We start from the raw sequence: 13,308 nt of genomic DNA, 5'->3' as shown, positions 1-13,308 counted from the left end.
AGAAACGTCATCCAATTCCGCAGGCGATTTTCTAAGATGAATAATCCCGGAGCAATTTACCACCTGCTTCCCTATCGTAAGGCCCTAACATGGTTTCGCCGCCGATGGCAGCGCCACCATTATTGATGGTACTGTTTGCCCTTCTCCTGGGAGTGTCGTGACGTAGTGATACATGAGATACGCGGCGTATTACAGTCCTTTGAATCTGTCTTAAAGGCGCGGATGATGCAGACGGTCCGGATTTATTTGGAGGAGGTGGAGACGTGAGAAATGGAGGAATTTGTGGTACTGGCGGAAGATTCCGTGGAACGAGGGGCGAGCATGGTGGCAGTCGCGAGAGAGCAGTAGGAATCTTCGTCACAACCGTGGCAGAACGTGGGCGAGAATTAACGTTAGCTACTTGCCCGGGCAAAGGTGGAACGGCGGGAATGGGCGAAGCGACTCGAGATTGTGATTGTGAATATTTGTGAAGGCTGGCAAAAGACGATCTTCGTGAAATCGACGGGGATGATGATTGACGAGGTGACGCTGCGCCTCGAGATGGTGTAGTTGGTGGCGGTATTGACAGAGGAGACGGTCTTTTTCGCATAGGCTTGGTTGATGTTACGCTCGCTTGTTGAGTTGGACTTTGTACCAAGGTTGTTGCGCCAGACGATCGAGGAACACGTCTTCCAAATGCAACATTAGTCGTGGCCGGCCGTCCTTTACCGAATCGCCCACGAACTCGGAGCAAAGCATCGTCTTGAGATGGAAGCACCATTCTCGAACCGAATGTAGGTGTTCCACATCGTGACCCGGCGTCCTGTGGCGTATGACTGGACTCTGCATGTTGTTTAGCACCAAGGGCAGTGCATTCATTCAGCCTCAAATCGCTGATGCCATCGCTAGACGGAATAGGCACAGGAACGGCGACGATATACCCAAACAGAGATCCAGCAGCGTGGGTGACTCTGACAACTTTCCACCCGGATGAGCGCATGAGGGCCACCACCTCGCGTAGAGTGCGCTCTTGACTGTTGAACGTCACTTGCATCTGTAGTCCAATCAAGCGGACGTTGCATCGTGGACACGGTCCGCGGATCAAGTTCCATCAGTTATTATCGATTGGGCATAGGGTTCATAGACGGAAAAGATGAGATGGTTCAGGGGGGAAAATGTGTCGAAACCCACCGTTAGATCCATCCAGTACGCATTCGCGTTCGCTTTCCCCAAGTTTGCTAGTAGAGGGGTAGGCGCTAGCCTCACTTGCACCCCCTCGACCCCTTCTGTCATACTGTTGTCTACCTCGCCATTGGCAGTTGTGCTGCCCTCGTTCCTGCCCGTCGAGGTATGACCAACACTATTGAATTCTTCACAATGTTTCCCCTCCGAGCGTTCTTTTCCTTCCTTCGGCAAGCCAAAATTGTCGGCGCATGCTAAGGGAAGGACGAAGTCCGCGATGACTAGCTTTGTGGCTGTCGTAGCCGCTTTTCGTAATTCCAGAAGGATTCTCCTAGCAAAATTGTCAGGCCAGTCATGTAAGACCGCACGTAGGAGAAAAATGGCAGCGCTCTTGATTGGCTGCGGACTGAAGAAATCGTGAACTTGGAATCTGGCGGTTCCGCAATCCAGGAGCTCGGGTCGTTGGTCGCGCCAAGCCTATGCGAGTTGACGGGCAATGTGTGAGCTCAGTGGCATATAACACAAGGACTAAAACCGTGAACCGTGAACAGACCTTTTCACCCATTTTCACTACGACAGGACGATCTTGGATTACGAATTTAAGGCCTAGGTCGATGCCGCCTTCACGCATGGAAGCAAACTCGTTCGCCAGTAACATTGATGTCGATCCAATACCTCCTCCTACATCAACGATAGTGCTCCCGGGGGGCAAGGAGGCCCAATCGAAACCTGCAGGAAGGGGTGTGTGAGCGAGGGCCGTGGTAACGAAAAACCATTAGACTAGAAAGAACAGCCGAGTTGATACGCTCGAAATGAGATGACAGGAAAACAAGCCAGACAAAGGGCTGCAAGACCGAAAATGGCTTTAATGAATCGGACAGAAACAACTGACCATGCAAGATTGCATATGGCGCCTCCCACGATGCCGTACCAACCATTGCTTTGCCGAACCTCTCCAATCTAAACCTGCTACCTTGGGTCACATCCTTCTCAGCGGTCTTCTCTCGCGGTGATGGCAGACTTTTTCGGGACGCTTGGTCATCCTGCACGCGGTTTTCCACAGCCCTTCCACTATTGACCATAAAGGCCGTCTTTAGGTCTGGTACAAGCTCCGCTCCAAGCCCGTCTGTGTCCAGAGGAGGCCCAGAATCATCCCTAGGGTGGAGTCATTGCGCCGGAACAACGGGTTCATCGACGTTCGTTCATGGTAGCATTACAGTCAGATAAAAGTGTGCAGAAGTTTGAGAGCATGGGGACTCACCCTTCAAGCCAGCCAAAGAAACCGGCGCGGGTATTGAACGCGAAATTGAACGGCGTATGTACGGGCTCTCGCGAATGTTTGGTTTTGTCTGACAGATAATATGCTTCTGTCATATATGAAGCAGCTTTGAATAGCTCATCGGTGCTGTAAAGAACCTTTTATCAGATTTTCTGCCTCGGATAACTCGGGATCACATGGGAGAGATGCCGTACCATAACCCAACAAACGCTGCTATTCCATTAGTATCCTCGTACTTCTTCTCTGGACTGAATCAATTAAAACAAACGGGGTCAGCCCATATGTCAAGTAAAGCCACGAACAGAGGCACAGCGGTCTGAAACTACAGACACCGCGGCGTTGAGTTTTTGGGGCGTATGGAGACGAGGAAACGGACAGCAACACGGCTGAATTCTGTCCAATATCCCCGATCAATCAAAGGAAAGTGCGATATGGCCAAACGAGCTTTCGCGACAGTTCCCCTACGGAAAAAGAGGGCCAAGGACCCATGCGGCTGCAACGTGATGTTCGCCCTGGTGCTGAATGGTTTACTTCCAAAATAGGTGCAAGCAGGAAGGAAAGCTTAATCCTGAAGCTCAAGCTCAGGCCCCGCAACGCACATGAGCCCCATTAACCACGCCCTCATAGACTTTGGCAGCCATCGAGTGACACGATGGACGGGATCTGGGTAAGACGACGCACCATTTCACGCGCTCGTCGTAATCTTGATTGGAAGTTGGCATTTCGTCACGTGTGAACGTTTGCGTTCCTGTTTCCAATGTCCCAGTGGGTGCTCGTTTATTCTCACCGAGAAGCCAGGCGGCGTCCTTGCCTGTATCGACCACAGAGGAGATTCTGTTCAAGGCGAATACATCTGGTCGCACCTCGCGCAGGATGTGGTGAGTTGCGAGGAGGCGAAGAACGTGCGCTAAGAGGATGGGAATGGGTGAGTTAGATGAGCGGATTTGGTTAGCTCAGATGTCAAGGTTTGGAATTGAATTGGAGCCGCATCACACAACAAGGTAAAAAAGACGAAGGGGGATAAGAGGGCACAGAAGAGAAGTTGAATTGAGGGCGAGGTGTATAATTTACGTCCAGGTTCGAAGCCCCAATGCACAAAACACGTGATAATGTGATGAGAACGAGACTCACCTAGCTTACTTGCATCAACTCCATTCCTTTCAGCAATCTTCTCAACATGCAGTCCATCAGGACCAGCCTCGCGAAGTATCTCAGGGACGTGGCTTGCCTCGAAAAGACGCATACATGCGGGAAGATGATACTAAAATGAGCAAAGAGATCACTAAAATGGCTATTGCATCGCACAATGAAGATTACCTGCATGACGGCATCACAGATAGTAAGAAATGGCGTTTGCACCATCGCAGCCAATTGGCCAGACGCTGCAACGATCCGTCCGATTGATGTAGCTATCACTGGGTGGGAGGCGTTCAGCGTTTCCGCTGGCGAAGATTTGTCGTATGATGCATCCAGAGATGGGAAATCAAGATGTGGTTGGTATGATAGCGAGGGCGTGGGGGGCGTTTGGAACGCAAGATATTCCGACGATGGTGTTGGTGGATCGGATGAAGACGAAGAAGGTGAATGGAGGAACTTCGGAGGTGGTAATTCTAGTGTGCGTAGAACGTGTCGCCTCGGCGTATGACTGCGTGATGCTGGTGGTGTCGCTGTATCCTGATGTCCGGGCATCGTTGAAGCTGACGAGGCTGTGGTACTCTGGTCTTGAAGGGAATCTCTGCGGGTTCGATTACGACGAGAAGGTGACAATGCAGCCATTGATTGCCAAGTCCTTAGCGTTCGCCGTGAAGATGCAGGAGTCGCTGGGCTGGGCGTGTCTTGTGATATTGGAGAAGGAGGAGGCGAGTTGAAGGTCATCCTGAGCCTGTCTTGGGCTGGAATCATTTGTACTTTGGCCTGAGATGACTTCTTGGTACCCTTGGGCGAGAAAGGCGCCCCTAGGCCCAATCCCGACACGCCTTCAAGGCTGATACCGTCTTCACGACAATTACTTTCGAGGAGGTCCTCTAGACTTTCTTCTTTGGGCGCATATAGGATGTGATGTCTGCGTATGTCGTCATCTGGCGTATCCATGGGGTAATACGGCGTCGAGGGCGTTATTGGAGATGGAGACGGTGCTGGAGTCGGAGACTGTTCTCTGGGAGGCGCGCCTGAATTCTCGGCGTAAACACGTTCGATGTCAGTTATTGCATCGCCGATAATTCCATGCAATGCGCGGAGTGTCGCAAAAGTCATATTCGAGATTTGAACGGGGGCACGGACAGGCTCCTCGCGATGAGGAACGAGGGGGGGCAGTATCGATTTCGCGAGCGAATTGGGGCAGTACGGCGGCAGAGATGGTGGCGGTAAGAAAGAGAGAGGTCCACTTTGGTCCACTTGTGCGGCAAGACCAGTCCAGAGGGGATCGCAATCGGCCGAGGGTGACAGTGGCGAACGCTCCGGCAGGATATATACAGAATTATTATCCTTTTGCGCAATCTGCTTGACTTTCCATGCCCGAACGAACCAAGGTGTTTGACAGTCCTGAGTCTCCGCGCCTATTAGAACGCATCATTCAAAAATCTCTATTCGACAATCCTGAGTCCATCCGCCGTCCGGTCGTTGGAACAATGCTCCATTGGATGGGCCAAGACCATCCAGCAGTACCAGGACAGCAAGCTCGAACTAGAACAAAACCCTAGTATCACCGGGTCGTCGAACGGGGTGGGAGCAAAGGGGGTGTCACTGACGGCAAAGGAGTTATTGCGATGATCTGCGGTTTTTTGAGTTCTTCTCGGTACCTTCCCATAGACTCTGCAAAGCCTTTGCCAGATTTTGGCTCATGAAACTCTGGTTATCTCGTGCCGTAACGGACCTGGAGGCTTCTGGGTGAACTTTTATCTAATATCGTGCGCAGCGCCGCCTGTAAAATCTTGTGCACAAAGTTTCTTGAGAAGATACTATGATAGAAGTCAATGCATAATGGCTTGTCTGAGCTCCAAATGTGAAATAACGTAGTTTCGCTGACGACTCGTGTAGCCTCTCCCTGTCGCTGCGGGCTGCGCTGCCATGTTGGAACGCGGAAGATGTTCGGGATCGGTGGTGCCGGCTCCGGTAACTTCTCGGCCAAGTTTTGCGTTTATCCCAGTTACGGGGCAGTCAATATATATCGACGCACCGCAAGGTGTAGTACATGGAGAGTCCCTTCGTTGCTGAGTTAGTTGGCTAATAACTCAAGTACTCAAGTACTCTGACGTCACTTGTTGAAATAACGCTTCTGATATTGACCGTGGGAGAGACCTTAGCGTACATTAACGTCGATAAACAACATTATGCTTCAGTCTTTCAGTCTCTTGTGCGAAAAGCAAGGACACTCAAGAAGGAGCGACTGCATACCTGAGGCCATAAGGCGTTACAACTCAACGGAAGTCAGACGACCCCGCACATGCTCAGGTCTTGATCTTAACCCTCATCTCGGTCTTCAGCTTGTCAAATATACTTTGAGGGACATTCCGGACGTTATTTGGTTGGCCGTGGACAGCAAAGGCAACGCGTGCGCGTGAGTTTTGTATTCGTATGGGTGCAGACATCCGGGCACCACAAACTATGGAGAAGGGCCCGCCACTTTCGAAGGTTAGCCTAATACATCAGTTCGGCAGGTAAAGCACACCCATATCGCGATGAAGATTTTGAGCGAAGGTCGCATATTCTCTATTCCACGGTACAAACGAATAGGATAATGGCCTCCCGTGGTAAAGGGGGGGGAAGTTTCTTCTTGTTGATGTGCGCGCCAGAGGCCAGGTCCCCGCACTTGCTCTGGGGTGGATCACGGATAATGTTATAAGCCTAAGAGTTCGAAGACTGAATAAGCACGGTGATAGCCAGTGATCTCCTACCAATCTCCCACCGAAGCCGGGGTTTAGACGTACGTCGCTTTCAACATACATAGCAATTGTTACACATTTATTAGGTTCTGTCCAGTTTGCTTCAGAGAAAACGCCACTGAATGATAACGAGGAGTGAGCCTAAAAGAGTTACGGATAGACATATACATAGTTAGTGACGGAAACGGTATCAGACAGCAGAACGGTAGTTCCATCGTCCGCCACTCGGGCTAGCCACAGGAAGCCGTTTGAGCTATGGGCAAATCAAAGAACAATGGACCGAAGCCACTTGCAGACCAAACACCTGTAGGTAGAAGGTAATGTCGATTACTTGAAGCATCATCGCGTGTAGAGAACTGGTCTATATCATGTGCATAGCAGAGATACATCATTGATATATTGCTATCAGCCCCACGCTGCTGTTGTACTAGGGAAAGACGTCAATTTGATATATTGGAAGCACGAATTTAGGTCAGAAAATACCTGTAGTTGACAATCAGGTGTCCATCCGTAGCAAACGACTGAGGAGGTATATCGTCAGCAGAATGCTCGTGCTCAAATAGTGATAAAAACCTTGAATAGATTCGACACTGTGTCATCAGGGGCAGGCGAGAATGCCAGGTTGATGTACGTGAACTGGGATCCGAATGAACACGCAAAGCCGAAATCTGGTGTGAATGTAACGCACCAGTGGGTCTCCTGTCTTCCAACCCAATTCCTTTCGCAAGAACTGAATCACAGCCTGAAACCTGTTCGATGCGGTGATCTTGTAGAAGTTCTGCTTCATAATTGGCGCATTTCCAACAGCTTTGAAGCGTACGACAACTGTTCGAATAGTAACGTCAGCTAACAACGAGGGAAGACTACTAGGAGGGGTCACCTTTGGCTGGATCCTTCTTCTTATACGTCTCCAGAGCAGAAATGGCCTCCTCGGGTATCTGGCTAGCTTCTTGGTGAGCCCATGAAGGCAATGATCTAATTGGCGTGTCTGGTGCCGCACCCGCCATGATGGGACGGAGGAGGAATCATTGTTTGTCCCAGGGGTCCCAAGCATACAAAGGTCCCAAGCGCCCATTACGAGCGCTGCTGTGTTATACCTGTCATTTTAACAGATTTTTAATTTTAATCAGAGTCTCCCGCCCGAGGACCGACCATACAGCGAATTTGTAACAACGGCATAGTTAGGGTCATACATAATCAGTGTTTAGCATAATCCATCGAGTCCGAACTACGAAAGCGAAATATCTGAACGAAGGGACTACAACTACATAAAAATTCTACAACATTAGTCTACAATTTCATGATCATCTCCCAATGACGACACTGCCGTAGCCTGCTTTGGCACCCCAGAGCTTAGCTTTACCAAACTTCGTACCGGCGAACGGATTGGGCTTCAGAGGAATATACTCAGCACCCATCCGGCCGACTCCCGCCGCACCATACCCGTACCCGTAAGCATAACGGGCGCCTTCATCTGGGTCGGCCAGATCATCGGATCCATTAACCATAACGTCTAGCTCCCCTTCACCCTCCAGACTCATGTCCTCGTGAGCCCAGCGAACAAGACGTCCTTCGTCTACGCGGAAGCGATGATCAGGGAGCTGGTCCGCATGATTGTCTCCAGCCGATCTCGCACGGCGTTTGGCAGCGAAACGGAGAAGCGGCGAGTTAGGGAGAGGGATCATGAGGAGGGAGCGAAGAGGTGTAGGTAGGATGGAAGGTCTACGGATTACCAGGGCAGAGATGGCCACAATCGTCAACCTGGGTCTCATGTGAGCAATCAATCAGGCGCTCTTGCAACGGAACGTACCCGGCAAAGAAAAGAATGCGAAGGATTTGTCGATGGGACGTGTGGGCGGGAGGCACAAGGTTCTGCTCTTCATCTTCGGAACCGCCATCTTGATCTTCTTGGTTACTTTCGTCAGTGCCTCCTTCTTCAAGGGTCCCTATTTGGTCGAGGTTGGCACTGCTGTTGATGACATGCTCACAGGCGTGCGGGGTTTCCCAATCAAATGAGTGCACCGATACGTCGCCCTGTTGTTCCTCTGAACGAAATGAGATCTGTGGAAGTACTTGCGTCAGGATCCTGAACTATTGTGCGGCGGTGTACAGCTGTGTAGGCTGCTGTAAGAAGATGTACATTCAGGCACATTCTGCATCCAGCGGAAGCAGCCAGCACGATCGAATCAAGGTACGAGGTGATGCGCAATGAGCCTTACCTCTGTCAAACTACGATTGCATTTGAAATGTATTTTCGCCTGAGCCCTGGTTGGCGACGGAGTTGAGAGTTCATCAAGGCTTGAAGTCCAGACAATTCCCGTTTCTGCGTAGAAGATAAGAATGATGAGTGCGGGTGAGCATTAAATCGCAATTCACGGACCAGAATCGGCGACGGATACGTTGTGCGGGCCAGCTTTATGGTTGTAATCCGTCAGATCACGACTTCCCTTCGCGAATGGACGCCCTCACCTATCAGGCATTCCAACGCGCGACCACACTGAGGCACGGCGCCAAGAGGATCAATCAGCACGATATTAGAAACGTCGAATGTTCATCCAGGCGCACCTCTTCCGATTCTTCTACAACAGAAGATCCAAAATCAAAAACATATCGAATATGCCCTGAGTCCTTATGGTTACGACTTATTTCATCGCCTGAACCAGCAGCGAGTCGATGGGCCACTTGGGTAGGTGCACCGAGATCGATAAGAGGGCATAGATTTACAACAGACATGTCGTGAGGTATTTGATTACTAGGCCCGGGGCCGACCCTACTTCGAGTGACCTTAAGTTTCGAAACGAAACTGCACCGGCTCCATTGACTCTTTACCCCCGCCTGACTTTCAATGCTGGCAGGGGAAGCAGTGGAGAGCTCGGCGATATTGAGAAGGAGAAGGCTGAGGAAAGATGGCCATAGATATCGCTTGCCTCTGGGTATCATGGAGTTGGTGGTGGTGGTGGTGGTGATGGTAGAAGAGCAGAGTCGCAAGTGTCTGACATTCTTTCCATAGACAGCAAGATAGACATCACGAAAATCGCAAGGGCATGAGGACCAAGTCCACGATCAAACTGTGGCGGGCGTCAGGCCTTTACTCCCCCCATTAGGAAAGATTCCTGCACCCATGACCACAGGCGCTTGAATATTCGGCAAAACAGCCTGGTACATGGTGTTTCACAGAACTCCAATGACAACTGCATTGCTGGTAAAGTATCTCTGCTATCCTCATCTACTTGTGCCTTTACTCAAGCTTCGCTCACAGCCTACAGGAAACCAATCGTTGTATACAGGAAACAGAAAGCGGTCGTCGATGGCTACTACACCAATAAGCTAAACGTTGTCAACCAATTTCAGTGACTCGGGGTCGCGGTACCATGCATCTCGGTCCTTCACAGGATATTCCTTGCCGTGCCGCCAGTTTAGGATGGACACGTACTTCGCACCGTGTTCTTCGGGGTCCAACGCCTCGACATCATTGCTACTTTCATCAGAATCCATCTCATAGTCATCGGACTTGGGGTGGACATTGGTTGATTCATTGTTGTGTCCGCCAGAGCGCTCGTCGGTGGAGGAGTCGCAGTGAGCGGGATCTTTGGTGTCTCGATTGCCACCTTGATTGTTATCTTGTGCGCCCCTGCCCCTGCGGGGCCTTGGCGAGCGGCCTTGAGGCGCTTAATTTTGGCCGTCTTCGTTCGTCCTTCGTCATGTCTTCCTGTCGTTTCTGTAATGCGTCCCAGCGAATCAGTGTCGCATAGTCGCGTTGGCGTAGTTCATCGAAGCCTTTCCGCAAGTTAGCGTCCACGGTCTTCTTCAAGGCGAGGATGAAATAAAAGCATTCAACAAGGGACGACAGCTCACGGAGGCCCCACGAATGGGCGTCAGACTGCTGGAATTGCTGCATATATGTACGGAAGTCACCATGTACGCTCCTGCGGGAGCGACGGCACCACGTAACGCAAGAAGACTTTGAGTTCGCGGTTGCGAAGGTAAGCGGTGTCCTTCTGACCACGCTTTTCCGGGTTGCTGACGGGGCTTTCTCAGGTGCTGAAGAACCAAGAGGGGAATACGTCCGTCAACAAGCTTTTCTCGTAGTTTTTGCTTCCATCCTGTACCTTCAGCATCATCGTTTTCTTTCCGTCAGCTAAACAAGGAACGCTGGGAGCGTTACATGCACCTGCGCCTGTTATAAATCCTGGGTTTGATCCCACTTTCCAAGCGTACTTTGTCCTCTCATTTCCCGTAGAGGCCTTCTATGTACTTGCCCAGTACTGCCAGAAAGAAAAAGTACAGCCCAAATCTAGCGTACATACACGACGTAACCAAAAAGCTTGATGATGGTGATGAGATACAGGGGATCACTGAACAAAGTAGAAGTAAATGCCAGCCTAGTCTAGAGGATGACATTGCAGCAAACAAGTCCGTCTGGGAGGCATCTGGTGGTAAACCAAGTAATGTAATGATACACATATAGCGTGGGGGATTGCGGAAGGGGATTGCGGAGGGGAGAACGAGCGGATGACAACTGCGAGAGCGATATATACACAGATAAATAGCAGCTATAGCAGACCAGACCGATGTAAATCAGGATTTTTCAAAATAGGCCGTTAGCAGGAACTCACCGCGAACTACACCAAATTTAATAGGACGAGGAGTCGCCGTCGACTTTTCGGTCAACCATCGTCTCTACGGAGATAGCGACACGATCGTTGGATAATCGCTGTAAGATGAGGTGTCAGTCTCAGGAAACCACGGTGATTTGCGAAGGAATAGTAGGGGACAACGGGTCTTGTGAGAAGGAAATGGTGTGGAGGTATGGTAAACGCCGCAGGTGGCACTGTGGGAAGGGAAGAAGTACGGGAGTAACACGGACCTTCTCACTGGCTACTATCGACCGTTCAACGTCGTAGCGATTCGATTGGTTCGTGATCCTCGACAAGTGAATTGACACTGGGGTCTCGTCAACCTTGTCTCTCAGGCCTTCGCGGGCGTTCAGGCTAAAACTTATTAAGTATCATAGGGGGAGATTCCAACAGAATTCACTCACGATGCCAAGTATGAATTCAGATACACTGGGGGGAATGGTTAGATTGAACCTAACATCGGAAGTGAGGGAACCCACATTTGCTGAGTAACAGGTAAAATCCGAGGAAGACGAAGTTGTCTGGCATCGCAATATACTACGTGGGAATGAGTCTGAGGAATGGTGCAGAAGGCCTAGATGCTCACTGTAATCATCCCGAGGGTAGCATCGAGGCTGTTTCCTGATTAGCTTCATATGCAGTCGGGGATGACTGACAGGCTTACAAAACGATCAAGCCAGTGTTCACAATGTACAACATCAGCACGCGGATGAGAGAGTCAGTCCTAAAGAACTGTATCAATAACGGAATGTCCCAAAAACGTCAATAACCGACCTAGTGAATCCGGTCCGAGATTTGTATAGGTAGTAGCAAAGCGCGATCGCGACGCTACCATCGGATATAGTCCCTGCAGCAAAGTTGATGTAGAACAGTGTCTGAAGTGGGCATGAGCACGTTGCCGGGGCCGAGATAAATTACGACCTACTGAGAGAGTATCCAACTGGATGAACGACGAAATTTTGAAGGCCTTCACGGTGATCACTAGAAAACTCTCGGTTAGGATGTGAGCGTAGCCGGGCATAGCTTTGCTTTCTTACCAAGTCCGCAGACTGATATGGCCGAGGGTGCCGATGATGAGCTTAATCCACGCGGGGTGACGAGAAATGAACGTACTTAGATCGGTCAAAGAAACTGCGACCTGATCACGGCGTATTTAGCACGGTCATGCGGCGGGCATTAGCGTTAACTCACGATGAAAATTGTAAGTGGCCAGTTCCCGCTCACTGGCAGGTGCCATCAGATGAAGGTTTGTGCACACAAGGTCACCGATATAACTTACACCGGAAGGCACGGCGAGCGAACATGCTAGTAAAGGAAGGTCAACGATGCGTTCTAGGTAATGTCGGCATAAGCTTACCTTCGAATAATAAAATCGCAGACGGACTAAAAATAAGACGTAAGTTTTCTCTCTCGGCGAAAGTAAACGGCGCGTTCCATACCGTGATGGCAACATGTATCTAATGAACAGCGCGCGGTCAGAGAGGGCCTACAAGCATAGAGTGAGAGCTCACAATAACACTCCTGCAGCAGTCGTCGTCAGCTTTGGTGTTCAGAGGATACTATGTGATACCACGTACCACACGGGAGTCATGACAGCCATTGGCGAGGCGTAGTTGCTGACAAGGTAGAAGTAAAGTATATGGCCGTCCAGCACCGAATCAAACGTGTCAAGCACCCTACGACGAATGCCCAGTTAATTCAGTTGCGCGTGCCGGATAAAATATTTCTAACCATAGGGTCAGGATCTGGACCGTCAAGTCAGTCCGTTGGGCAGTGCTGGCTTGTTCTTGGAAACTCACCAGTAACTTGAATGATGGTCGGTCGTTGGATCCTCTCGAGAAATAATTGAAAGTTTGCACATTGGTGACTCCCCATAGACTACGATGCAGCCCGGTCAGCGTTCACAAGTAAAACGGAAGAAACTAGGGAAAACACTAACGCCACAGCAGCCAGACCACCAACGAGCAATGAGCCAAGCGTGCTATCGAAAGACATGGACGATGGCAATGTCACACCAGCTCCGGCCCCAGCAGCTGTCGGATCAACGTTCGCGGCCATGGTCGAAGTAAAGATGGACGAAAAGGAAGTTGAACGGAACACTACCAAAAGGTGGGGGTTCTGAGGAGACCAGCCGTCCACCTGTCCCGGTCATATATATAATCGTGCTTGGGCACCAGATCACGATCTCGAGGACCGAAAAGCTTCCACCGGAACTTCTACACAGGCTCTAAGGGCACCGATACCCACGAGGCTTCGTTTACCTTTTATGGGAAATTATGACCTCCAGGCTTCAGCGCTTCAGCTCCAGTTCCTACATCCCATCTGTCCCCGAAAACCCTGCACACTTGCG

The 13,308-nt window shown here is 50.5% G+C and overlaps 3 protein-coding genes across 3 annotated transcripts; all 3 read right to left on the bottom strand.

The window, feature by feature from the left end:
- Nucleotides 1–31: 31 nt before the first annotated feature.
- Nucleotides 32–7,328, bottom strand: ICH1 (ich1-like protein; the record flags this gene model as incomplete). The annotated part of the gene is made up of 12 exons (XM_036771768.1): nucleotides 32–1,033; nucleotides 1,171–1,638; nucleotides 1,715–1,890; nucleotides 2,093–2,316; nucleotides 2,423–2,566; nucleotides 2,635–2,688; nucleotides 3,122–3,347; nucleotides 3,572–3,701; nucleotides 3,758–4,981; nucleotides 6,895–6,957; nucleotides 7,010–7,146; nucleotides 7,202–7,328. 12 exons carry the CDS (start codon nucleotides 7,326–7,328, stop codon nucleotides 32–34), a joined length of 3,975 nt encoding a protein of 1,324 aa, XP_036626389.1.
- A 297-nt stretch (nucleotides 7,329–7,625) lies between these two features.
- Nucleotides 7,626–9,054, bottom strand: PC9H_002125 (uncharacterized protein; the record flags this gene model as incomplete). Its single annotated transcript, XM_036771767.1, has 6 exons — nucleotides 7,626–8,082; nucleotides 8,132–8,382; nucleotides 8,541–8,644; nucleotides 8,702–8,734; nucleotides 8,791–8,818; nucleotides 8,887–9,054. 6 exons carry the CDS (start codon nucleotides 9,052–9,054, stop codon nucleotides 7,626–7,628), a joined length of 1,041 nt encoding a protein of 346 aa, XP_036626388.1.
- Nucleotides 9,055–10,954: 1,900 nt separating this feature from the next.
- Nucleotides 10,955–13,016, bottom strand: PC9H_002124 (uncharacterized protein; the record flags this gene model as incomplete). The annotated part of the gene is made up of 19 exons (XM_036771766.1): nucleotides 10,955–11,035; nucleotides 11,189–11,312; nucleotides 11,363–11,387; nucleotides 11,438–11,495; nucleotides 11,545–11,572; nucleotides 11,623–11,682; nucleotides 11,733–11,833; nucleotides 11,884–11,939; nucleotides 11,996–12,007; nucleotides 12,072–12,096; nucleotides 12,150–12,181; nucleotides 12,238–12,263; nucleotides 12,316–12,341; nucleotides 12,398–12,415; nucleotides 12,470–12,479; nucleotides 12,536–12,634; nucleotides 12,690–12,703; nucleotides 12,758–12,836; nucleotides 12,898–13,016. 19 exons carry the CDS (start codon nucleotides 13,014–13,016, stop codon nucleotides 10,955–10,957), a joined length of 993 nt encoding a protein of 330 aa, XP_036626387.1.
- Between the last annotated feature and the right edge of the window lie 292 nt (nucleotides 13,017–13,308).

This window comes from Pleurotus ostreatus (genome assembly GCF_014466165.1).
Source record: "Pleurotus ostreatus strain PC9 chromosome Unknown scaffold_10, whole genome shotgun sequence".
NCBI lineage: Eukaryota > Fungi > Basidiomycota > Agaricomycetes > Agaricales > Pleurotaceae > Pleurotus > Pleurotus ostreatus.
Note: the sequence above shows the minus strand (reverse complement) of the source record. Positions and strands in the feature narration are given on the sequence as shown.